Source organism: Balaenoptera borealis (genome assembly GCF_965194805.1).
Source record: "Balaenoptera borealis genome assembly, chromosome: 10".
NCBI classification, from domain to species: domain Eukaryota; kingdom Metazoa; phylum Chordata; class Mammalia; order Artiodactyla; family Balaenopteridae; genus Balaenoptera; species Balaenoptera borealis.
In genome coordinates, this window is record NC_138874.1 from 68,537,293 (window position 1) to 68,562,489 (window position 25,197).

Below are 25,197 nucleotides of genomic sequence, written 5' to 3' on the forward strand. Positions count from 1 at the left end.
GGCCATGACTTCTTAGATATAACACCAATAGCATGATCAATTAAAAATATGTTAAGTTGGCTTTATTTGGCCTAATACATATCTAGTGCTGCCCTGCTCATATTTTTTCCCATTTTATCCACAAAGATATCTTAAAACTTACATACATAGGTCTTCATAAAATCCATACATCTCTCTCTCTTTATATACATATATAAAATAAATCTATACGTTATAAAATTTGTAAATATATATATATATATATATATACATACATATGTATTTATTTATCATAAGGCTTTCACTTATCAATATGTATTTAAGGTTCCTCCATGTTTTTCCATGGCTTGATAGTTCCTTTCTTTTTAGCACTGAATAATATTCCATTACCTGGATGTACTCCAGTTTACTTATACTTTACCTCTTTAAGGACATCTTAGTTGTTGCCACATTTTGACAATTTAAGAAAACTGCTATAAAAAATTCACATGCAGGCTTTCATGTGGATATGGAGAAAGAGGAATGGGAGGGAGGATGAGGAAGGATTAAACTAGAGGGAGGAAGAGGAAGGACAGAAAGCATAGAAGGGAGAGGAGGAAGAGAAGGGAAAGGGAAGGAGGAAGGGGAAGATGATGGAAACGGGGGGGAGAGAAAGAGGGGAGAACAGAGAACAGAGTAAGAAGGGGAAGAGAAGTAAAGAAAGAGGAGAGGAGAAAGAGGAGGTGAATGGGGTATACTTATGCTTCTCTGTAGCATTACATACAAGAAGAGCAAGGGAACAAATTCCATAGAATTCAGGCAATGGAGCAACTTCTATAGAATAGTAAGGGGAGAAGTTGTGACACAAGAATATTACACCCAGATAAGTTCAATTCATGTGTAAATAGAACAGAAAAAGATTCGCAGATATGCTGTCCCAGAAAATATACCACTCTTGCTAGATATATTGCTCAAAGAGCTATCCTAGAATAAAATACATTAAAATAAAGAAATGAATGATGGCTAAATCATGGAATAAAGAGGTATTCAACAAGCACTGAAACATTTTGAACATAGAATTCAGTCCAAATAATGACTATAAATATGGATGAGATAAAACAAAAGAATGCAAATGCCAAATATGTATCTTAGAGAAACCGTAGAAGATTTAAAAACATAACAAAAGAAAAAAATCAGAGTAAACTGAGTCCAAAATCTCAGATTCTATCAACCAAAAAAATGACTGAGTAGGTGGAAGAAGAGGAAAAAAAGATATCCCACTATCCTCTTACATAGGAAGAGATATGAATACATGGTTTCACTCTTGATTCTGAAAGAGAAATAGCAGTGCATGCAAATTGAAGCCTAAAGGAAACCACTGGAGGTTAAAAGAGGATGCTTAATTTCTAGTGGGGGGAAGGTGGTGGGAGAAACACAGTAATAACAATGGTAACTAAATGTTAAACTTTATGAAAATAATTAAGAATGCATAAAAATCATGTAAACATGATAGCAGTAAGAACAAATGTATTTATATCATAATACCTGTCAACTGTATTTCAACAAATTAGATAGTCTACCTAGATAAAATGGACAAATTTCTATAAATGCACAACCTACTAAGACTGAATCATGAAGAAACAATATCTGAATAGACCTATAACTAGTAAGGAGATCTAATCAGGATCTAATCAGAAAAGCCCAGGACCAGATAGCTTCACTGTGGACTTCTACAATTTAAAGAAGAATAAACACCAGGACTTCCTTGGTGGCTCAGTGGTTAAGAATCCACCTGCCAATGCAGGGGACATGGGTTCGATCCCTAGTCTGAGAAGATCCCACATGCCATGGAGCAACTAAGTCCGTGTGCCACAACTACTGAGCCTGTGCTCTAGAGCCCACAAGCCACAACTATTGAAGCCAGCATGCTGTGCTCCACAACAAGAGAAGCCACTGCAATGAGAAGCCCACGCACTGCAACGCAGAGTAGCCCCTGCTCTCTGCAACTAGAGAAAGCCCACGTGCAACAAAGAAGACCCAATGCAGCCAAATAAATAAATAAATAATTTTTAAAAAGAAGAAGAAACACCAATCTTCATCAAACTCTTACCAAAAAAATTCAAGAAGAGGGAATACTTCCTAATTCATTTTATGAGGCCAGCATTACCTTGATACTAAAGTCCAAAAAAGACACTACAAAAAAAGAAAACTACAAACCAATATTCCTAATGAATGTTGATGCAAAAATTCTCAGTGAAATACTTACAAACTGAATTCAACAGCATATTAAAAGGATTATGTACCATGACCAAGAAGGATTTATTCCTGGAATGCAAGAATGGTTCAACATAAAAAATTTTATCAATGTAATATAGCACATTAACAGAATGAAGATACAAACCACATTATCATCTCAATGCAGGAAAAGCATTTGAAAAAATCCAGCACCCTTTCATAATAAAATCTCAAGCTAGGAATAAAAGGAAACAACCATAACGTAACAATGGTTGAGAAACCCAAAGCTAACATCATACTCAATGGTGAAAGACTGAAAGACTTTTCTCTAAAATTAGGAACAAGACAAGGATATCTTCTTTTACCACGTAGTACTCAACATAGTACTAGAAATCACAGTTAGACAATTAGGTAAGAAAAAGAAATAACTGGAAATAAATTGGAAAGGAAGAAGTAGAAGTATCTCTGTTGTCAGACATGACCTTATACACAGAAAATGCTAAAATTAGACAGACACATATGCACACACACACACAAAACTATTAGAACTAACAAATTAATTAAGCAATGTTTCAGGATACAAAAATCAATGCACAAAACCCAGCTGCATTTCTATACATTCACATTGAACAGTCTGAAAGGGAAATTACAAAAACAATTCCAATTACAATAATATCAAAAAGAATAAAATACTGAAGAAAAAAAAAAGGCAAAAGGCATGTACACCAAAAACTAAAAATTTTGGAAAAAGAATTTAAAACACAAATAAATGGAATGAATCCTGTATTCATGGATTGGAAGACTTAATATTGTTATGATGTCAATACTACCTAAAGCAATCTATAAATTCAATGCAACCTCTATCAAAATTCCAATGATGGGGCTTCCCTGGTGGTGCAGTGGTTGAGAGTCTGCCTGCCAATGCAGGGGACACGGGTTCGAGCCCTGGTCTGGGAGGATCCCACATGCCGCGGAGCAACTGGGCCCGTGAGCCACAATTACTGAGCCTGCGTGTCTGGAGCCTGTGCTCCGCAACAAGAGAGGCCGCGATAGTGAGAGGCCCGCGCACCGCGATGAAGAGTGGCCCCCGCTTGCCACAACTAGAGAAGGCCCTCACACAGAAACGAAGACCCAACACAGCCATAAATAAATAAATTAAAAAAAAATTCCAATGATGTTTTCTGCAGAAATAGAAAAATCCACCCTAAAATTCATATGGAATCTCAAGTGACGCCAAACAGCCAAAACAATCTTGATAAAGAACAAAGTTGGAGATCTCAAACTTCTGAATTTAAAATGTACTACAAGCCACAGTAATCAAAACAGTGAGGAACTGGCGTGATGACAGACATACAAACAAATGGAATAGAATAGACAACATAGAAATACTGTCCCATAAGTGGTCAAATGATTTTCAACAATGGTGTCAAGATTTCTTTGTTATGACAACAAAAGCAAAGGCAATGACAACAACAAAGAAATAGATAATTTGGACTTCATCAAAATTAAAAAAAAACAAATTCTGCATCCAAGGACACTATCAGCAGGAAGAAAAGGCAACCCATGGAATGGGAGAAAGTATTTGCAAATCACATATCTCATAAGGGATTAATATCCAGAATACAAAAATCTCCTACAACTCAGTAGCAAACAAACAAAAACAACTCAATTAAAAATGGGCAAAGGACTTGAATAGAAATTTCTATAAAGAAGGTATACAAATGGAAAATAAACACATGAAAATAAGCTCAACATCTCTAATCACGAGGGAAATGCAAATCAAAACCAAAATGAGATCACTTCATACTCATTAGGATAGCTATTACAAAAATAAAAACAAAAAGCCAGAATAAAAACAAGTGTTGGTGAGGATTTAAAGAAATTGGAATCCTTGTGTCTTGCTGGTGGGAATGTGAAATGGTGCAGCTACTGTGGAATAAGGTAAGGTAGTTCCTCAATGTTATTAAACATAAAATTTCCATATGATCCAGCAATTCCACTTCTGAATATATACCCAAAAATATTGAAAGCAGGGACTTGAACAGCTATTTTTATGTCTATATTTATAGCAGCATTATTAAATAATAGCCAAAAGATGGAAGCAACCCATGTTCCTGGACAGATGAATAGATCAATAAAATGTGGCATATACATACAATGAAATGTTATTCATCCTTAAAAAGCAAGGAAATTCTGACACATATGACAAAATGGTGAACCTTGAAGACATGCTAAGTGAAATAAACCAGTCATAAAAAGACAAAAACTGTATTATTTCACTTATATGAGGTACCTAGAGAGTCAAATTGATAGAGACAGAAAATAGAATGGTGGTTTCCAGGGTCTGGGGAAGAGGGGAATAAAGAATATTGTACATATATTTGCAAGATGACGTGATCTAGAGATAGTAGTGATATTTGCAGAACACTGTGATTATACTTAATGACACTGAATTGTACACTTAAAATGATTAAAATGATAAAATTTATGTTATGTATATTTTACCACAATTTTAAAAACAAAAATAAAAAAACAACAAACATGCATTTTAATAATATATTCTAATATCTAGGTAAATTTGTTTTTTTAAAAAAATGAAGTTTATTCAGTAAGTAAAATACCAAAAAATAACAATTTAAAAACTAACTTTAGAAGACTATCCATTGAATAAATTGGAAAAAAAACTAATTATCTCCTAAAAAGGAAGGGATCAGACAGCTTCAAAAATGAGTTGTTGGGGCAGGGGTGCAGTGGAACAGAATAATATAGGAGCAAAGTTTTTGTACACTATTAAAATAAGGTAGTATTAATCCAAGTTAAATTGCTATAAACTAAGATATTAATTGTAATGCCTAGGGTAACCACTAAGAATATAACTCAAAAAATATATAGTAAAAGAAACATTAAGGTAATTAAAATGGTATGCAAAACATATCTACTTAACACAAAATAAGGCAGTAATGGAGAAAATGAACAAAAAAGATGTAAGACATATATAAAATGAATAGCAAAATGGGAGAAGTGAAGTCTTCTTTATCACTAATTACATTAAATATATAAATGGATTAAACTTTCTGATTACCATGTAGACAGTGGTAGATTGAATTAAAAACCACAATTCAAGTATTTGCTGTGTAGAAGCTACTCGCTTTAGATTCAGAGACAGATAGATTGAAATGATATAAAAGGATAGAAAAAATATTCTGTACAAACAATAATCAAAAGAGAAGTGGAGTGGCTATGCTAATGATCAGAAAAAGTAGACTTTAAAACAAAAATTTTATGAGACACAAAGAACATTATATAATGATAAAACAGCCATCAATAAGAATATATAACAATTACAATTATAAACATATACACATGTAACACATGAAGAGAAATTGATAAAATTGAAGGGAGAAAGAGGCAGGTCTACAAAAATAGTTGGAGACTTCAATATCCCACTTTCAGTAATTGATAGAACAACAAGGCAGAAGATCAACAAGTAAATGAAAACATGAACAACACTATAAACCAACTAGACTTGATGAAACAGACAATAGGAATTGCCCTATAGCTATGAAAAATTTAATTCACAATCTAAAAGCTCCAAAAATATGAAATCTCCATGCCTGGATGGTTTCCCTGGAGAATAATGCCAAACACTTAAAGATGAATTAACAGCAATTTTACATAATCTCTTCCAAAAAATAGAAGATGATTTCCTAAATCACTTTATGAGGCCAGTGTTACCCTGATATCAAAACCAGACAAAGACACTACAAATAAAAGTACAAACCAATATTTCTTCTAAGTTTAGATGCAAAAATCCTCAACCGGAATATCAATGAACAGAATTCAACAATATATGAAAAGAATCATAGACCATGACAAAGTGAGATTCATTCAAGATATACATTTGAAAAAACAATCAATTTAATCTACCATATTAATAAGTTAAAGAAGAAAAAGCATATAATTATGGCAAGTAATGTAAAAAAAGCATTTGGCAAAATCCAGTACCCATTCATGATAAATATTCTCAGCAAATCATGACCTTTTGGCTTAAAGCAATTATAACTATAATTAATGCAATTCCTGTCAAAACCACAGAATTTTTTTATACAGCCATAGACAAACTTATTCTAAAATTTGTGTGGAAAATGCAGGTCCCAGAATAGTTAAAACAATCTTGACAAAGAACAATAAAATGGGAGGAATCACTATGCTCAGTATTAAGGCTTACTGTGCAGCCACAGTAATCAAGACAGTGTGCTATTGGCAAAGGAATCAGCACATAGATCAATGGAATGAATAGAGAACCCAGAAATAGACCCACATAAATATGTTCAACTGATTTCGGACAAACTTAAATAGCAATTAGATTAATAAGTGGTGCTATAGCAATTGGACATCCATAGCCAAAAAAAAAAAAAAAAAGAGAACTCAAACTTCACACCTTATACAAAAATTAACTCAAAACTGATTGTGGACCAAAATGTAAAATGTAAAACTAAAAAACTTCTAGAAAAACAAGCAAACAAACAAACAATCCCAGATTATCTTCAGGGTCTAGGGCTAGGCAAAGAGTTAGACTTGATACCGAAAGCATGATCCACAAAAGAATAAATTTATAAATTAGACCTCATAAGAATTAAAAACTCCTCTTTGTGAAAGACCTTGATAAGAGGTTGATAAAACAAACTTCAGAGTGGGGGAAAATATTTGCAAACCACACATCTGGCAAGAAACCAGTGTCTAAAATATATAAAGAACTTTCAAAGCTCAACATTAACAATCCAGTGAGAAAATGGGCAAAACACATGAAGAGGTATTTCATCGAAGAGAATACACAGATAGCAATAAGCACATGAAAAGGTATTCAATATAATTAGTTGTTAGAGAAACACAAAACCACAATGAGCTATCTCACCATGCCTATCAGAATAGTAAAATAAAAAATAGTGACAACACTAAATATTGGCAAAGATGCAAAGAAACTGGATCATTCCTGCATTACTAGTAATGTAAAATGGTACAGTCACTAGAAAGCAGTTTGATCGTTTTTTTAATAAAACAACATGCTATTACCACAGATGCAGCAATTACATTCTTGGATATGTATCACATATTAATAAAAACACGTTCACACAAAAACCTACACACAAATGTTCACAGTGGCTTTATTCATAATTGCCCAAAACTGGAAACAACCCAGATGTCCTTCAATGGGTGGATTGTTAAATAAACTGTGTTACACTGGCTTCTACCAAGCAAAAAGAAGCAATGAACTATTAATACACATAACAATTTGAATGAATCTCCAGAGAATTATACTGAAAGAAAAAGTCAATCCCAAAAGTGTGATTCAATTTATATAACATACTTGAAACAACAAAATTTTAGAGATGGAGAACACATTACTGTTTTCCAGGTGTTAAGAACAGGACTGGAGGGGAAGAAGTGCAAAGGAGGTGAGTGTGGTTATAAAAGAACAATACAAATCTACACATACGATAAGATTGTGTAGAATAAAATGCACACACACACACACACACACACACACACACACACACACACACACACATAGAAATGAGGGCAAGTACAAATGAGAAATCTGAATAGAATCAGTCAATTGTATCAACATTAATATCCTGGTTTTGCAAAATGTTAACATTGGGGCAAACTTCTTAAAAGATATTATGAGATCTCTCTGCATTACTAATTATAATTGCATGTGAATCTATAATTATCTCAATAAAATGTCAATTAAAATAAAGACTAGATAATGTCATTCTGAATTCTGAATCCCAATCAAGGAATCTAACCTCTTTCAAATAGGCAGTTGGGAGCTATAGAAGCTGGTTGAGTATGGATAACTTGATTATAGGGCTATGGATCAAAAGAATCAATATGATGATAGTAAGTATGATGAATTAAAGGAGAAATTACTGAAGGCAGGGACACAGAAAACCATAATCAGGGATCAAGTAAGAGGTGATACTGAAGAGGGTATTGCACCCAAGGAAGTACGACTATATCTTTGCCTTTGGTCAGTTCAGCGATGACATATTTAACAGACATTCACTTTGTCCAAGCTCTTTTGTAATTCACACAGTATGTGAGAATCTGACTATAAAGCAAAGGCATTTCCAAGTTATTTCACTATGTTGAACTAATTCTTTTATGCCATATTTTTAACATTTTGGTTAAAATGAAACATTTTTAGTCCTTGGTTTCAATAATTTTACAATTTTGTAACTGTAAGTGACAAATTTTCTAATCACTGTGATAACTGGCATGTTTTTAAAAACAATTTTTAGATGTTTGAAGACTGGAAAAATATATTAGACTTGTGGTTTTAATTAATTTTAATTAAATGTTTAAAAATTTTGATTAAATAAGTTTGTAATCAATATTGAAAGGTCTGAGGACTTTTGTTAATTTTTAATGTTTTGACTGATTAGTCTTATAAGCAGAATTTAAATGTTCAAAGAACTATTATTTAATGAATTTATACACTGTTTAATTGTGCATGAAATAAAATACAACAGGAGTGATGCTCCTCATGCATTAAAGATTACTGTCATCAAATTGCAGATCTGGAATCTAAGTCCTTCTCTGCCTCCTTGACACCAGGCTGCCCTGGCTAGGTTTGCATCCTCTCTTTACAGCCTTCTGGAAGGAGTAATGGATCTTACCTTATGGGGTTATCCATCCTGGACACTGTGAGGAAGGCAGCAAGATTGGCTGTGTAGGAGGAGCACACAATGAGGGTGAAGAGCCACCAGCTGCCCATCACGATTCGCATGGCCATGGAGTTCGCTGAGGATTCACCACCTGCAGGAGGCAGGCAAAGGGGATTGGTCCTGGGCTTCTGCTCTTGCTTGCATCTCCAGAGAAATTCTCTGCCCTGCGGCCAGGCATAGGGAACCACCCCTGGTGGTGAGCTGGGGATCAGGAAGGTGAATGCCGGCTGGTTATGGTGGGCTCTGACAATTCTGGGGAAAAAATGCTAGGACCACCAATCTTGGAAAGGGATGGCCGACCACAAAATACGGAAAAGCTAGGATTGGCATTTTCAGTGACAGGATGTTTGTCAAAATGCCAACAGTAGAGTTCTGAATATCAAAATCTTCTAGTTAGAAGATTCTACCTCACTGTGTTGAGAACTTTCAGGGCTGCAACCCTATGTAATGTCCCTTTCCATTTTAAATTCACATGGAACAGTCTCAGGAATTCTGTAAATGTAAAATTACCTCCTACCTGGAGGATTTCCTGGCTTTCTTTTAAGAAATGAGATGCACCATATCACTTTTATTGTTACTCAGCCCTCACTAGATGACCTTTTTTTTTTTCCTATGATTTTCAGAAATCACTGCATGTGACTTGTAGTCAGAAGCTGCCTCTTTGAGGCCAATTGTTTCTCCTTGGTCCCTTAGGTGGTAGCAGAAGAAAACTCCTCACTGACTATTCTTATATAACCTCTCAAGCAAGTAATGCATACATTTGCCATGGTGCAAATAAGGCTAGGACTCACATTAGGAACTTTGCAATTTGTTGTTTCCAGTCAAAACTGCACAATCCTGTAACTCCCCAAGTGCTATCCAGACTTCTCAGAGACAGGAGACTTTGTATCTCAAGAATGGCTGGAGTACCTCTTAGATGATTGCAAAACAATTTTGATTTTTTATCCCATTAAGACTTCAAATTTAAACAAGATAGAGTTTCATCTGACAACCCTGTCTGCATAACAATCAATCTAATGTGGGAGGCAAGGAAAGTGCAAAGCAGAACTCGAAGGTTAATTTTATCTAAAGTGGAAAATCAGGACTTGAAGTTAAGTTCCCTGTTGTCATCTCATTTAGTTCCTATCTGGTATTACTCAGAGAAACTGGGAGCAGCATGACATTAGGACTACCTTAGAGATTAAATAAAATTGCATTTCAAATGACTTTGGCAAAATGCATCCAAGAACTTTGCCAACGGACAAGTTCTTCCAAGCCCCTGGGGCTCTTCCAACATTGAGAAACCAGGAGGGTACCTTGCTGTACGAAGGCTCCGTAGACGATCCAGATGGCACTGTTTAAGGTGGCAGAAGCAGATGGCCTGGGCTGGGCAGCACTCTGAGCCCTCACGGCCTGTATCCGGTTCAACACAAATATCAGCACGCCAACCACAGGGATGGCTGCTGCAATGCAGGCCCACACGGCAAAATCAAAAGGAGCAAAAAGGGAGAAGATGCTGATTTTCTCCTCGGGCTTCTTGATGAGGATCCCCACCGAGTAGTCCATGTACCGCTTGCTGAAGTCCACCACACTCTCCCTCTCTGGGGTGATGGTGATGGCGGAGATGGCTAGGTCCGCTCTCTGAAAGGCAAACCCATCTCATCAGACAGCAGTCCTCAGTTTACCACTGGGTTCTACCCTGGGTCAAGGCCTGTCCTCTGCCCTTTGGGTTGTTCAGTTCAGAGGAAATGGATTCGAGAGTTGACACCTCGTGACTTTGAATGTTGTAAGGAAAATCCAGCACTAAGGTGTCTGTTATTACCTCTTTCACCTTACAAATTTCTCTCCCAAACCCTAAAAGCTCCTGGAAACCACTTCTGGAGGAAAGAGTCTATAACCATCTTCATTCCTGTGTGAATTACAGTTTTTCTTCATTTTCTTAACAGTCCCCTTAGTGAACTATCTCCTTTCTTTTGCTGGTATTTCCCTCTTACCGCCCACCCCCATCCCCGCCCCAACTCCCCTCTATCTTCTTCTGGCCTTATCTACATCCTTCCTATACTTCAAGGCCACAGGGACACTCCATTTTTCCATCAAACCTCTCCAAACGTCATTAGCCCACACAAGTATCTCTCTTTTCTAAAACACTTCAGAAGTTATATGATGAGTATACAACTACCTTGAATCTCATTAGTGTATCAGGCCTAGATTGTTTTATATGCAGACTCTATGCCAGAGAGTAACATCCTCCAAGAAGAAAGGGGTCATCCACTTCCTTTGATCTTCTGCCTGCCTTAACTCATGGCTTCTCAGACAGATGGGCTGCTTTGTCCTTTAGTAAAGCCAAGCTGTGAAGGGGCTCTCTGGGCATCCTGTGCTGCGACCTCAGAAGTACCTCCCAAGATTTTTGCTTTCCAAGATGAGCTTAATTTAAAAATAGACAAAGAGGGCTTCCCTGCTGGTGCAGTGGTTAAGAATCCACCTGCCAATGCAGGGGACACGGGTTCGAGCCCTGGTCCGGGAAGATCCCACATGCCACGGAGCAACTAAGCCCGTGCTCCACAACTACTGAGCCTGCGCTTTAGAGCCCGCAAGCCACAACTCCTGAAGTCCAGGTGCCTAGAGCCTGTGCTCTGCAACAAGAGAAGCCACCACAATGAGAAGCCCGTGCACCGCAATGAAGAGTAGCCCCCACTCACCGCAACTAGAGAAAGCCCACGAGCAGCAACAAAGACCCAAAGCAGCCAAAAATAAATAAATAAAATAAATAAATTAAAAATACCTTTAAAAATAAATAGACAAAGACCCATTAATAGTCTCATGCTCTACTAACTGAGCTAGTTGGGCACCCAAGACCCCATTAAGATGGAACTAGATTGTGAGGTTAAAGCTGCCAAGACTGGTGGAGACTAGGATCCTTATGCCTAGGTGGATGTTAACATAAGAGCCTTAAAATGTACAGTGATCATCTCTATCTTGGCTCTGGGGTCTCTTAAGTAGGAGGCATCGTCAGAGCTAGGTTTATTTTAGAATGACCAGTTGTGACAGCTGATCCAAACTACGTATTCAAATTGGGGAAAACTATATAGAAGGATTTTATCAGGTCCAATATGCGGGCTAGAGGGGCAAATATACTGACTTCTAAACTGTGAAATCCAACAACATACCTAGAGTAAAGAGAAAAAATGGTGGAGGTGACCGTGTCAGAGATCTCAGACTTGCCACATTTGCATCTCTGGTTCTTGCTTCTCTTCTCAGAAACCCACGATCCAGGGAGGTTTTCTGGTTTTTTTGGTTTATTTGTTTGTCTGTTTTGTTTTTGTTTTGTTTAAGTTTGGAGCATATTTAATGACAGAGGAAGATATCTAGGGGATCAGGATAGGTTAACAACATAGGATGGAGGGAAACTAATTTATGAAACCAGGTCCAGAGGAGGCACAAGAGAGTTGACTCGTGATGCTGGTGGAGGGGTGAGCTGTAACAGGAGGAAAAACACTCCCCCTACCCCGAAACTGGAGGCGAGGGCACGTGTCTGCAGATATGAACTTCATAGGAAGTTGAAGTAGAATCTCATGCCCAGATGTCTCCATTTCTTTCCCTAATATAGGAGCACTTTGTTTTCTAATTTAAGATAGAAGATTATTAGGTTGCTTGAGGAGAAAGATAAAGTTTTGAAACAGTCTCTAAGGAATGTAGCCAAGGGGTCCAATAAAGGACATGTTAAGGAACTGTCCCGAAGGCTCAGTTGAGTTGGGAGGCCACACATTGTTCATACATCCATCTGGACAAATTTGTGATTTTCTCCTCTAATTGCATACAGCAAGCTGGGTGTCAGAGTCAGAGGGTAGATAATAGAACCAGGTCAGGGTTTCAATGTAACAAGAAATCAAGAATAATTTAGGAGAATCGTAAAGGATGAAGGGAACAGGGGTTTATCTGGACAACCACAGAGGACACACCAGGAAAGGATGCAGTATCAGAAGGGCGCAGAAATCTTAGAGAAGAATGAACCTCAAATACATGTGCCAAGTGAAAAGGGCCAGACACAAAAGACCACATATGGTATGACTCCGTTTATAGTAAATGTTTGCAAAAGCAAATCTATAGAGCTAGAAAGTAGATTAAAGGTTGCCTCTGGCTGGGGTTGGGAATGGGATTAACTGTAAATGAATATGAGGGATCTCATTGGGGTGATGGAAGTACTGTAAAACTAGATATGGTGAAGGTTGCACAACTCACTAGATTTCCTAGCAATCATTGAATGATACATCTGAAATGGGTGAATTTGATATATAACTTTTTCCACAATAAAGTTGTTGTGTGTGTTTTGTTTGTTTGTTTGTTTAAGCTTAGGAGAAACCAGAGAGAATATAAGCCTTGTGTCTGCATTCATGGGTTATAAAGCAGAGGACCTGTGTTTTAGGAACAAAGGCCAGAAAGAGTCAGAAGGACGACAGGATTTAGTCATGGAGTGGGACAGTGACAGTGACATGCAAGACGCTAACAGGATGCATGGTGGCAGGTCCTCAAAGGTCACTGGAGGTGAAGGGATCAAAGCACTCGAAGCCCAGGGTGGTCCGTAGGGATGTCAGAAACATCAAGATTGATGGCAACAGGAATACTAGAGACGGAGGGCTTGAGCAGATCCACCAATGTAAATGGTTGTCAGGAAATGACCTAGAGGTCATAAGACGGAAGGGGCAAGGATGGGGACACAGCAAATTGGCCTCACGCCATGAATCTAAATGATGACCCAGGTTCTACAGGAAGGAGGAAGATTAATGATTTGAAATTAATCTGAGGAGCTGGGGAATGCCGTATCACTTATACATAGCAATGCAGACACACCCACACACTCATTCACCTACACACATGCATATGGACACACACGATATGCACGCCCACTTGTGGGCCTTGAAGAAGAGAATAAGCATTCACCAGTCCCCCCAACCACCCCTCGGGAGAATTGGGTTCCTATTGCAGCCCGAATGTGGGAGTGGATTTCATGAAGTGTGGATTACAGAACAGGCACAGTGGACACGTTTCAAAGGAATGAGAGCAATGGGCACAGAAGGCAAACACAAAGTGCCAGCGAATTAGAAAATAAAAGAGCAAAAATGGGTATAGCAGGAAGGAGGGGGGTGGAGGAAAAGAGATCCTTAGTGTGTGGAGAGTGGTAACTGTGGTCTGTCTAGCTGGTCCCAAGGTTCCAGCTTCATAATGGGCCCAATTTAGACATCACCCCAGAGGCAGCCTGGGGTACCCCTCCCCATGGACATGCTTTGGGGACCTACCTTGCTGATGAGCTCCCCGATCATCCCGTTCCAGGAGGTGTTATGGAGCTGGTGACCGTACCTGCCATCGGGGGCCTGGTAAATCTCATATTTGAAGCCCAGAGCCTTGGCCAGTGCATCCAGGACATCGATGGAGAACCCTTTGTAGCGCTTGGGCTGTCCAAGGATGTTCTCAGCCACCATCACAAAAGGCTCTTCCTGAGGACAACAAAATGAATGTTCTTCAACTAAATCACAGGTTCATTAACACACATCTTTCCAGGGTATTATTAGAGAGACCAATCCGATGAACCATAATTTCAGAACGTTTGTGGACATGTGCATTGTATTTACCCAATTTAGGCCTGGAGCCTGAACCTCTCTGCCTTTTTCTAAAGCAGTTTGTGGACACTCAGGATACAGGGCACAGGAAAATCCCTCCAACCAGCATATTGATGGAGGAACAGATTTATTTGTCCTGTGTCATCCCAGACTCGGCCCAGAGCCCCATCTCCCAGAATAGCATGGCTTGTTTTCATTCCTTCATTTGTGACATTGAGGACTCTGTCCTTTGAAAATGCCATAATTCTTCAGGACCCACATAAGAAATGTGGATACCTCTCATCCAGGATATTAAATGAAAATAGAGCTCTGTGATACTGGATTGAGGGAAGACAGTAATACATCTATCAGATTGTACTAGAAAATGGATGTTGAGTCACAGGACAAGGCCCTACTGCACGTCAAGGACAGGATAGTATTAAACCCCACGGTCCGAAAGTCCAAAGCCAGGCCATGTGCACATTCACACATTTTGTGCTGTATCACATGTGCTCTTGTAGGGCACATGATCATCTGGAAAACATCTCAGGCTTCCCCACCACCACCCTGTGAAACTGAACAAGAAGGAGGCTTTTGGCAACAGCCCCAGAGACTACATCTCATTAATTTAATTTTGGGGGGAAATAAGGTATAATGTTTATTCCTGGTGGGCATATGGGGAATGCGGAAACGCGGCTGCCAAAGGCTTCTAGAACCAAGAGACACCAGTGCTGCGGGACAGAGGGGAATGTTTGGACCATGTCTGACCAGCTAATAAGAGATAAATCTAAAATGTCTCCTATGGTTCTAAAGAGGTGAAGAAAGAAATGGAAAGGAAGATGCTTCTAAGGTATCTTAAATATGTAAAAGTCTCTGATTCCAGGACAACCATGCAGAGAAATTGCAACAAATGGTCTTCATTATGAACTTTGTGTCACATGGGCCCATCAGTGGTATTGGGTTCTGGAAGGATGTCCTCCCAACATCCTTCTGGGGACTCTAGCTACCAGCAAAGCTCTCCTAAGGACCACCAGTAGGTCAAGATCGTTTACATCCAAGAACAAGTAGAGTTGTTATTCCCGCTCTGGAGCTCAGCACTGGATCCGGATTAGTGGTCCTTCTCTAGAGCAGTCCAGTGACCTCCCATGGAAGGTCTCAGAGGCCCTGGGGCAGAATCTCCAATCTCACTCTTCCTTCACTATTCATAAAATTGTTTGAGTGAAAGGCCTTATGAAAGCTCAAGCCACTACTTAAGATCCCCTTCTCTCTAAACCCAGCATCAAGCCAAACAGAGAGAAGCCTCTGACTCAAAGCCTGAATGGCAGACCTCCCCCATATGCCCATGATCCTACCAAGACAGTCACCACTTTGAGAGTCAGTCCTTGGAGGCGACTGCCCATGGGCCTCTCCTGCAGGCTGCCATTCAGGCCCTTCTCCGAGTCCCACGTCGCCAGCTGTGAAGGAGAAAGGGAGTGTGAGGGACAGAACGGGCACCTGTGCAAACCTTAGGAATCGACTCCTAAACTGGGCTCCTGAATCAGGCAGATAGGTGGACAACAGCCCTAGGAGTTTCCCAGGGAGCTAGAGCCATCTTACAACCTCAGAAAGAATAAAGGTGTGACAGATAGAGCTCCACTTCCTCCAGCAGCTCATCTGGATCTTGAGGACTTGCCTCATCCTTGAAATGAAACCAATTGGTAGGGACTTGTTTCTGGAATGAACATTTATGTCCAATTTTATTGTCCACCTACTGAGGCCGCGTCACTATGTCTTGCACAAAGTGCCCTCTTTCTTTAATACTCCTTTGACTTGCCCAGGCCAGAAGGTCCTTGAGATCAGCTGCTTCCATCACCAGAGCAGGATGAGACTCAAAAGTGAAGCAGGTGGGCTTCCCTGGTGGCACAGTGGTTGAGAGTCTGCCTGCCAATGCAGGGGACACGGGTTCGAGCCCTGGTCTGGGAGGATCCCGCGTGCCACGGAGCAGCTGGGCCCATGAGCCACAACTGCTGAGCCTGCGCGTCTGGAGCCTGTGCTCCGCAACAAGAGAGGCCGCGACAGTGAGAGGCCCGCGCACCGCGATGAAGAGTGGCCCCCGCTCACCTCAACTACAGAAAGCCCTCGCACAGAAACGAAGACCCAACACAGCCATAAATAAATAAATAAATAAATAAATTTATTAAAAAAAAAAAGTGAAGCAGGTAACAAAGACCCAAATTTACAGCTTGTCTTACACCCTGATGCCAATTGCAAACAGGACCGAGAGCTCACTGTCTTCACTGTAGTGCAAACTTCATAATTTTCCCTGATAGGCAGGTAGAGGCCGAGAATACATGTGCTCTGGGTCTGCCATATCCTCCTGAGCCTGCAGGATCTGTCCAATAGATGCATTTAAGACCATCTAAGATGGTCAAGGAGACCCTATCCTGGCTCAGAAACAACTGGAGACACAGATGCTGTTGGGACTGCTTCCCTTCCCTGCATCCCTGCAGGGCCTGAGCAACAACGATGAACGCTTTGTCCGATCAGTGGTTCTCAGTCATTAATTGGTGAGATGTAAAAAGATACAGATATTGGCCCCATCTAAAGCCAACATAATTAGGGTCTCAGCACTTGGACATGAGGAATGTTAATGCTTCTCCAGAGATCCTCGTTGAAAACCTCTGCTCTTCTAGGTCACTGGGCCTCTGACGTAGCTGCACATTAGAATCTCTAAAGAGGGCTTTTAAAACGAACTAAAGCCTGCCCCCCTGCCCAAGAGTCTGATTTAACTGGTCAGTAGTGGACTGGATACGGATCGTTTAGCTCCCCAGGTGATTCTAATGCACAGCCAGGATTGTGAACCACTGCTACAGATGAAAGCAGTGATCTTCAAACCTTAATATGCAGACAAATCACCCAGGGATTTCGCATGCACTTTCTGATTCTGGGACCTGAGATTATTCCTGTCTAACAAGCTCCCACGTGCTGCTGCTGCTGACCCATGGACCATCAGTTCAGTACCAAGGGGTTAAAATTCAGACTGTCACAGGTAGCACCTACCCCTCGTCAGGGAAAACCCACAAGACCCCCAGTTAGGCTGAGCAAAAGAACCACCCCTTTGTGGAAAAGTGCCACCAGGTGCCCTAAAGGAGCCACCAATAGTGCCGCTTACGGACGCTTCTACTCTCCCAGCATTTCCCATAGCCCTGACATCTGCAGCAAGGTCGGCACCCGGAGCCTTGACTATGAGGCCACAGTTCCAGAATCTGTGGGGCCGCTCTACCTGGAAGATACTAGAACCCTGAGGCCTAAAGCAGGAACATCAGAATGAGATATGTGGTTCTAGAACCAGTTTAAAGGAACCTGGAACCTCCTGCCATCACTTCCAACATGATACAAGCTAAAACCCACTTAACCCTAGATAATAGGATGCCTGGAAGTGATGAATAAATCACTTAGTTAAGAGCACAGTCACATACTCTGAGGAACTCCCCACAGCCACCACTCATTAATTTGAGGGGCACTGCAGTGAAGAACAAAGTTAAGATCTATCCAAAGTCCTGTTCAAGGACATCAAAGATGCCACACTCTTGGAACTGGTATAGTGAGAAGGAAACTTCATGCCTATTTCCCTATGGGGTCTCAGGACATAGCCCTGGGACTTGGAATCAATTCCTGCAGCCGGATTCAAATGCTGGTCAAAGGGAAAAGACAAACTCAGACAAACGGAGTCAAGGTGTTGACTCCCTGCATTCTTTGGACCCTTCGATATCAGATTCAGGGGACTCATGGTGTGTATTTGGGCAGCCTGCATCTCATCCCCATTAACTGTTTAACCCAGGCATTGGGGCTGCTTAACTCTATGTGTGATCTGCTGCACCCCCTGGGTTGGGTGGTGTTATGAAGGTCCCCTTTACTACCTCAGTGACTTACAGAGTCATAATGGAAGCAAAGATGACACGTCAGCTCCAGGGACTGGATATTCTGCTCTGTACCAGGACTTGAATTCATAACACCTGCTGCCCAACCTCCTTGGCACTGGTGAAGGGGCATCTCAACTTTGTGCTGCCCTGGTTTGGATGAGCACCTGGAATGAGGCTCTGCTTGGCATTGATCAACCGGCTTTACCTGTCTTTCTATTGGGATTGTAATCAGTCATGGGAATGGAAGCAGGAAAAACAGTTGGGATAAAGCCCTGTCCTTCTAGGGTTTTAGCTCAGTGGTGAGAAATGCTCTGCCTCTCCATCCCTGTCCTCGCCATCCTCTGCTTCTAGCCCACTGTCTGGCTCAAGGCAGCAGCACCTCTGCCCCAAAGTACTGCAACAGCCTCCCCCATCCTCTCTCTCTTAACAGCCCTCCTCCATTGTGCTGATATTCACCATAAACTCAAATACAAACTATGTTAATTAAAACTTTCTAATTACTTTCTATTTCTTAAAGAATAAAGGCTAACACTTTTAAACTTGGCCTAAATGAAAAGGCCTTCCTGATCGAGACCCAACCTTGACTGTCAGCTTCAGTTCACTGCAACCCCACCAAATTCCTCACCTTTCTCAAGCGCATGGTGTTCCCTCCTGACTCTTTACACCCAGTTTCTTCCCCCTGGAATGCCATTTCTCTCTGGCTGGGTCTGGTAAACTCTTACTCAATTTCTCAAAAAAATAGTAGTTTAGATAGTAGTAGTTTTAGATTCACAGAGAAGTCGCAGAGGTTATGCAGAGACCGTCCATATACCCCACACCCAGCTTCCCCTGTTGTTAAGATGTTACATTGGTATGATTAGTATGATACATTCCTCCCAACTAATGAAAATGTTTAGTTCAATCTCCACCATTGATACAAAGCTGCAGTAGAAATGATCTTCAGTGTCTTCCATTCTAGACCTAAGTCTGTGATTCCACTGTGCTATTTGGGTTTCTTACCCTGTTCCCCGGGATCCAAACCCTGTCTTCATAAACTGTCTAGAGTCTTGGGCACTTGGATTGGACCTTGCCTTGCTTATTCCCATCTCAGAGTTTCTAACCTTGCCCTGAATGCCATTTCTCCTCTAGACGATCAGCTCCCTATTACTGGTATAGTTTGGGAACTTGGAGGTATTAAATTAGTATATGTTTATGAACCAATATAACTATGTTCTAGGTGTGTTCCCACCACTTACCTGAGCGACCTCAGCACATTTTACAGCACAGTACTTAAATCACAAGAAGCAACAAATATTTTTGAATAAATTAAACTTCACTGAGATTCCATTTTCCTATCTATAAAATGGAATAAAAATACCTTCCCTGCCTACCATGTTAAGGGGCTGTTCAAAGGAGAAAATAGTTTTGAAATAATATGTAATAAAATAACTTAAATAATAATCACAAAGAATCAAGATATTAAAAGGTGTGTACAATGCGACCTTAATTATGTCTTTTTTTAAAGGCAGTGGTTAAAACGGGAGGAAATGTGTTTAAATGTAATATTTGGATTTATCTTGGTGGTAGAATTATGAATAACCATGATCACTTTTTTTTACAGTTTCCTATGTTTTTAACAGGTTTGTCATTACTTTCACAAAAAGGAAAATACGCTTTTGATAAAAATAGCTAGCACAGGTGACAAAGCAAAATCCTGTCACATGCACTTGTATGATTGAGGGCTGAATGGAAGGAAGCAATCAGAGTCAAATTATCTATCGGTAGGTCAAGGCCAGTCTAAGAGTCAGAACTTAATATGGAATACATCAGTTCTCTGGATGCAAGGAGCTATGGCCGAGGTGCCCATCTCCTAGAAGAGGCACATTGCAAGGTCTTTCAGGACAGCATCTCACATTCTAAGACACCTCCAAGGTTGTGTAGGGCCCCATGAGCCTGTTTGGGTTTGGAGACAGGGCAGTGGCCCCTCCTGGGGCCCAGCTCCATGAAGACAGGCAGTCTTCCTCCACTAAGGAAGAGGGGCGGGCGGCATCAAATCCTATTAGTTACTATTCAGACCATCCGAAGGCAAAGTCATTTAAATCAAAGTGCAACTTCATGAGAGAAAGAAAAAAAAAATTCCTCCAACCTGTTATTATTATTCCTATTTCTTTTGTCTGAAAGTACTTAGGGCTTAAAGGTTTTTTAGTTTATTGGTTTTCAGTACTCACTTCTCTCTCCCTGGCCTTCAGGCATCCTGTACTCTAACAAAGAAAGAAAAAATACTTCAAAGAGAAACCAAAATTCTGCCTTCAAACACATCAAAGTAACCATGTTCCAGGATCTGGGAGCCTTCGAGTTGGGCAGGAAAGTGTATTATTCCCTCACATCAGCCTGAAGCCGAGTGCCCCAGGCTGAGTGAATCTCCCTATTTCCACAAAGCCTTGGCTCTTGTCCAGATCTTAAGACCAGAGTGGTAAACCTTCATTTGAGTGAGGCCATCCCTCTGAGCACCCAATATGTAAGACCAGAGCAGAGAAAGTCACAATCCTTTTCAAACAAAATCTTTTGTTTAAAAGACTGAAGTGGAAATTTTTAAAAATAAAATAAAGCCTTTAAATGGATTCCCAAACTTGCAGCCCATCAAGATTAGGAGAGACTGTGTTCTGCCTCCTCCCTGAGAACAGCTGGGGCTCCCGGATCAGAATGCTGGAGAAAAAAATTCAGATAATAAAAGCCAAATGAGGCTGATAGGCTTGATAAATGGGAAGCCAGAAAAACCTTTCACCCAAAGAAGTCCTGACACTTAGCCATACAGCTGCAGACCATTTCATTTGTACATAAGTGCATCTACTCTGACTTCCTCTTGTATTTTGCAGACAGCATTTTGTTTATGGGATCAATGAATTTATGGCCACAGAAACCCACTTTTGACAGCTGACCTGTCAAGAACAGTGCCTGAAAAACTGATTTCCAGCACTGTTAAACAAAACGAGAACTGCCGCTATTTGATAAGACAGCTATGGTTTTCATTCATTGACAAGATCTGCTCTACCCAGACCGGAAGCGTGGATGGAGCCAGAGGTTACAGCACAATCATCACTTGAAAGCGGATAAATGGTTTCAAAATCTGATGATGACAAACAACCGTTCAAGAGATCAGCCAACTGGAGAATAAATTTCATAAACCATTGGTCTCAGGAAAATATATTTCCTGAGTCAATCAGGGTGTTCTTCATGTTTGTGTTTGAGTTGTGAGATGTAGGGGTTTGGGACTTTGTGGCCTGTCCTTATTAAATCCAGGACTATTAATCCTAAATGGGACAGACCTCCTTTGGAAGATTGGGCTTTGTGGTCTGTCGTCTAGCTATAGAGGTGTCGTAAAGTGCCGGTCCTCTTTTCATGGCGGGGGCTGAGAGGGGAAGGAGAGAAGAGGCAATCCAACTGCTGTGCAGCCCAGAATATGACCAGCTTCATACATTGAGCCTTGCCAATTCCTTGGGAGGGGAGAGGAAGGGAAGAAGGAAGGTAGGTTTGCTTACCCCCAAATCTTATACTTAGCTATATCCAACAAGACAATAGATCAATAACCTCTATCGTCACATTTCGCAACTGAGTGAGCAATACTTTGGTGGTAAGCTTGTCTCAAGAGAGCACTGGAGGCTGGAAGTGAAGTTTTTATGACCATGCCAGTCAGGTCTCACAGCCATAGTTGGAGCTCCATCTGAGCTGTATCCTCACTGACCAGTGAGTGATTGCCATCAGCCGAGTGCAGACATCTTTGGCTGGCATACAGGATTCAGTATGATGGCACATGGGTTTATCATCATGTCAGTACATGGGCTTTTCTGAAATAATAAGCCCTCTATTAGCTTTTATTCCTTGGTCCATTTTTATTGGAAAACAAAACTGTCTGGTGTATGTTTCAAAGAATCAGAGCCTTGGGTGGGGGTGGGGTGAAGGGGGACCCCACATCTTGAATCAGCGTGCACCGGGGGATTCAGCCAGCACTGATTTCAGTCAGGAAATTGCACATTTTAAACTTTGACTAAATGCAAGGACAACATGCTTAGATACAAACAGGGCATCTTGGAAGCAGAGTGCAAGCATCTGAGGATAGGATATTAATATTTGTAGCCAGGGTTCCTGAAGGAAGGCCTACTTTGAGAATTCATTTTGGGAATTCCAGTACATCAGGATTACTAAGGGCAGGCCTTGTAGAGTATGAACCATAGGAGATGACCATCAGATTAGATATATCTACGGAGAAAGGGGCCAGGACCACTCTTGAGGCTCCAGATGTGCTCTATAGGAGAGGGGAGGGGACTCACTCTGAGACATGGGATAACTGAAAATCTCAGCCCAGGAGCATTTGCACAGGGAATTAAGCATTTGGTGAAAGTTGTACTTTCTGAAAACAAGCCCCAGCAGAACTTAGGCTAAATGTCCAAAGGGAAGAGCCCTTAGGAAGTGAAAGAAAAGTGAAATAGGCTGGAGAGATATCACATATGGGGGCTCCATGAAAAATCTTTAGCAAGGATGAGAGAAAGATACTCCCCCAGTGGTATTACAGAGGAGGACAAGGAAAACTAGAAGTGCCCTTGACCCTGGCAACCAGGTCATTCATGATGGAGGCCACAGACAGGCCCAAACTCTAGCCTCTCCTCTCTGAAAGTGTGGGCCCAGGGAGCCCTCTGGGAGCACAGAGGGCTCCCTGGGCCCACACTGACTGACTCTAGTGGTGCCAGCAATGAAATTCTTCGGTCACATTCACAGGGAGGATGGAGGCAGTTCCACTTCTGCTTAAGATACAGAAAGCAAGATGATGTTGCTCTCGTTGTAACAAACAAACAAACCAACAAAAAGTCAGAGCATCAACAAAACTATATTTTAAAAATTATCCTCTGAGAAACCTGTGGTCCTAAGACCCTCTGGTGAACTGAATGTCAAAGGATGAGAAGCCCCTCCAAGGAGAGACAGCACATAAGAAATATTTCATCTTTGGCAGAAAATGGGACAAAAGAGGTGGTAGTTATATGAGTGGATAAGAAGAAAAAAATGGAAATTTTACCAAATTCTTAAAGGCCATGTGTAGGCCAGCATGACAGTGAGGCTCCCTGGGAGCCCAGACTCAAGGGAGGCCCCAAGGGGGGCCACACCCACTCATCAGCTCTTTCCACCAAGCCTCCACTGGGTGGAGCACAAGAAAGGAAAACAACAGAGCATCCAAAAGTTATGGGACAATATCAGATACATGTATATCCGACATAGGATTTGTGTCTGATATATGTGAAGAAAACTTACAACTCAATTACAGGAAGGCAAACAACTCAATTTTTAAAACTAGAGAAAGAACTTATTTTTCCAAAAAAATATATATGAATGGTTAATATGCATATGAAAACTCAACATCATGAGTCATCATGGTAATGCAAAACAAGACCACATGGACATCCACTATACCTCACTAGAACGACTAGAATCAAAGGCTGATGTTACTGAGTGCTGATGAGGATCTGGAATGCAAAAGGTGCAGCCACCTGGAAGACAGCTTGGCAATTTCCTAGAAAGTTAAACATACACTGAGCATACCTTCCAACAATTCCACTTCTAGTTATTTATGTAAGGAAAATATAAAATATGTCCAACACAAAGGTCAGGACGTGGCTGTTCGTAGACGCTTTATTCATAACAGTCCCAAAGTAGAAACACTCACATGTCAACCATGGGTGACTGGTGAATGGATAAACAAAGTGGGGTATACTTATACAATGGAATACTACTCAGCAATAAAAAGCAACAAGCTACAGACACAAGCAACAGCACGGATAAAGCTCAAAAGCATTACACCAAGGGAATGAAGCCAGACACAAAAGACCACAGACTTTATGATTCCATTTATATGACTTCCTTGAAAAGGCATTACTCTAGGTCCTGAAGATAGAGCAGTGGTGGCCTGCAGCCAGGAATGGGAGGAGGGTATCAAATGCAAAGTAAAAGGAAGGCTATATGGGGGTAATGGCAGTGTTCTATATTTTGAGTGTTCTTGTGATTATACTACCATTTACATTTGCCAGAGCTGATCACACTGTACACCTAAACCAGTGAATTTATTGCAGATAATTGCATCTAAATAATCCTGACTTGTTTTATACACACATACACACGTGCACATCTTGATAATGATTTGAAAGAGGATGGAGCCATGTGCTAGAGAGGTGGGCTAGTGGCACTAACCTGTCATGTGACCCAACTATGACCTTTTGGCAAGGATGGTAAGAGGGGAGGATTCCCAAAATAACATGATGAGCAGTGTTAGGACACTCACGTAATTGTGCCTGAACTAGTTAGAGCTAGATGGATATCAAGTGGCCAAGAAATCATTTATCTATCTAGAAGAATTGAATTCATCTTTATAAAGGTTTAGGAAGAACATAAGGGCAGTTTTACCTTCAAATGGTTCCTTGGTTTGTGGGTTTGTGTGGGAGAAAAATAGATTACATAACATTATATATAGTATGATCCAATTTTTTCACGCTTATTTCATTTTGTGAGATGGTGCATGTGCATACCTAAGACACAAAAGGGTAGTTATAAGTGGCTATTTCTGGAATTAGGTAGAGCGATGAGATTGCGGGGAATGTTCATCTCTTGCCCAATACAATCCTGTAATGTTTGAATTATTTTACTGAGAGGAAACATTGTTTCTGTAATCAGAAGAAACACAATAAGCCATTTTCATTTTGAAGCTGCATCGCAATATGGCTTATAACTGTAATGTTGATTTCATATCTCTAATTGTTTTAGGCTTATTGGTTTTGT

General features: G+C 40.6%; 1 protein-coding gene across 2 annotated transcripts in view; it reads right to left on the reverse strand.

Annotated features, from left to right (window-relative positions):
* The window catches only part of GRID1 (glutamate ionotropic receptor delta type subunit 1), a 666,028-nt gene that overhangs the window by 111,001 nt on the left and 529,830 nt on the right, over positions 1-25,197 (reverse strand). For both annotated transcript variants that reach the window (XM_082406733.1, XM_082406734.1), the window contains exons 9-12: positions 15,850-15,951; positions 14,198-14,395; positions 10,220-10,544; positions 8,877-9,015 (exon numbers count right to left, since the gene is read on the reverse strand). In XM_082406733.1, the coding sequence (XP_082262859.1) occupies positions 8,877-9,015; positions 10,220-10,544; positions 14,198-14,395; positions 15,850-15,951 (764 nt within the window). The remainder of the gene's footprint in view (positions 1-8,876; positions 9,016-10,219; positions 10,545-14,197; positions 14,396-15,849; positions 15,952-25,197) is intronic.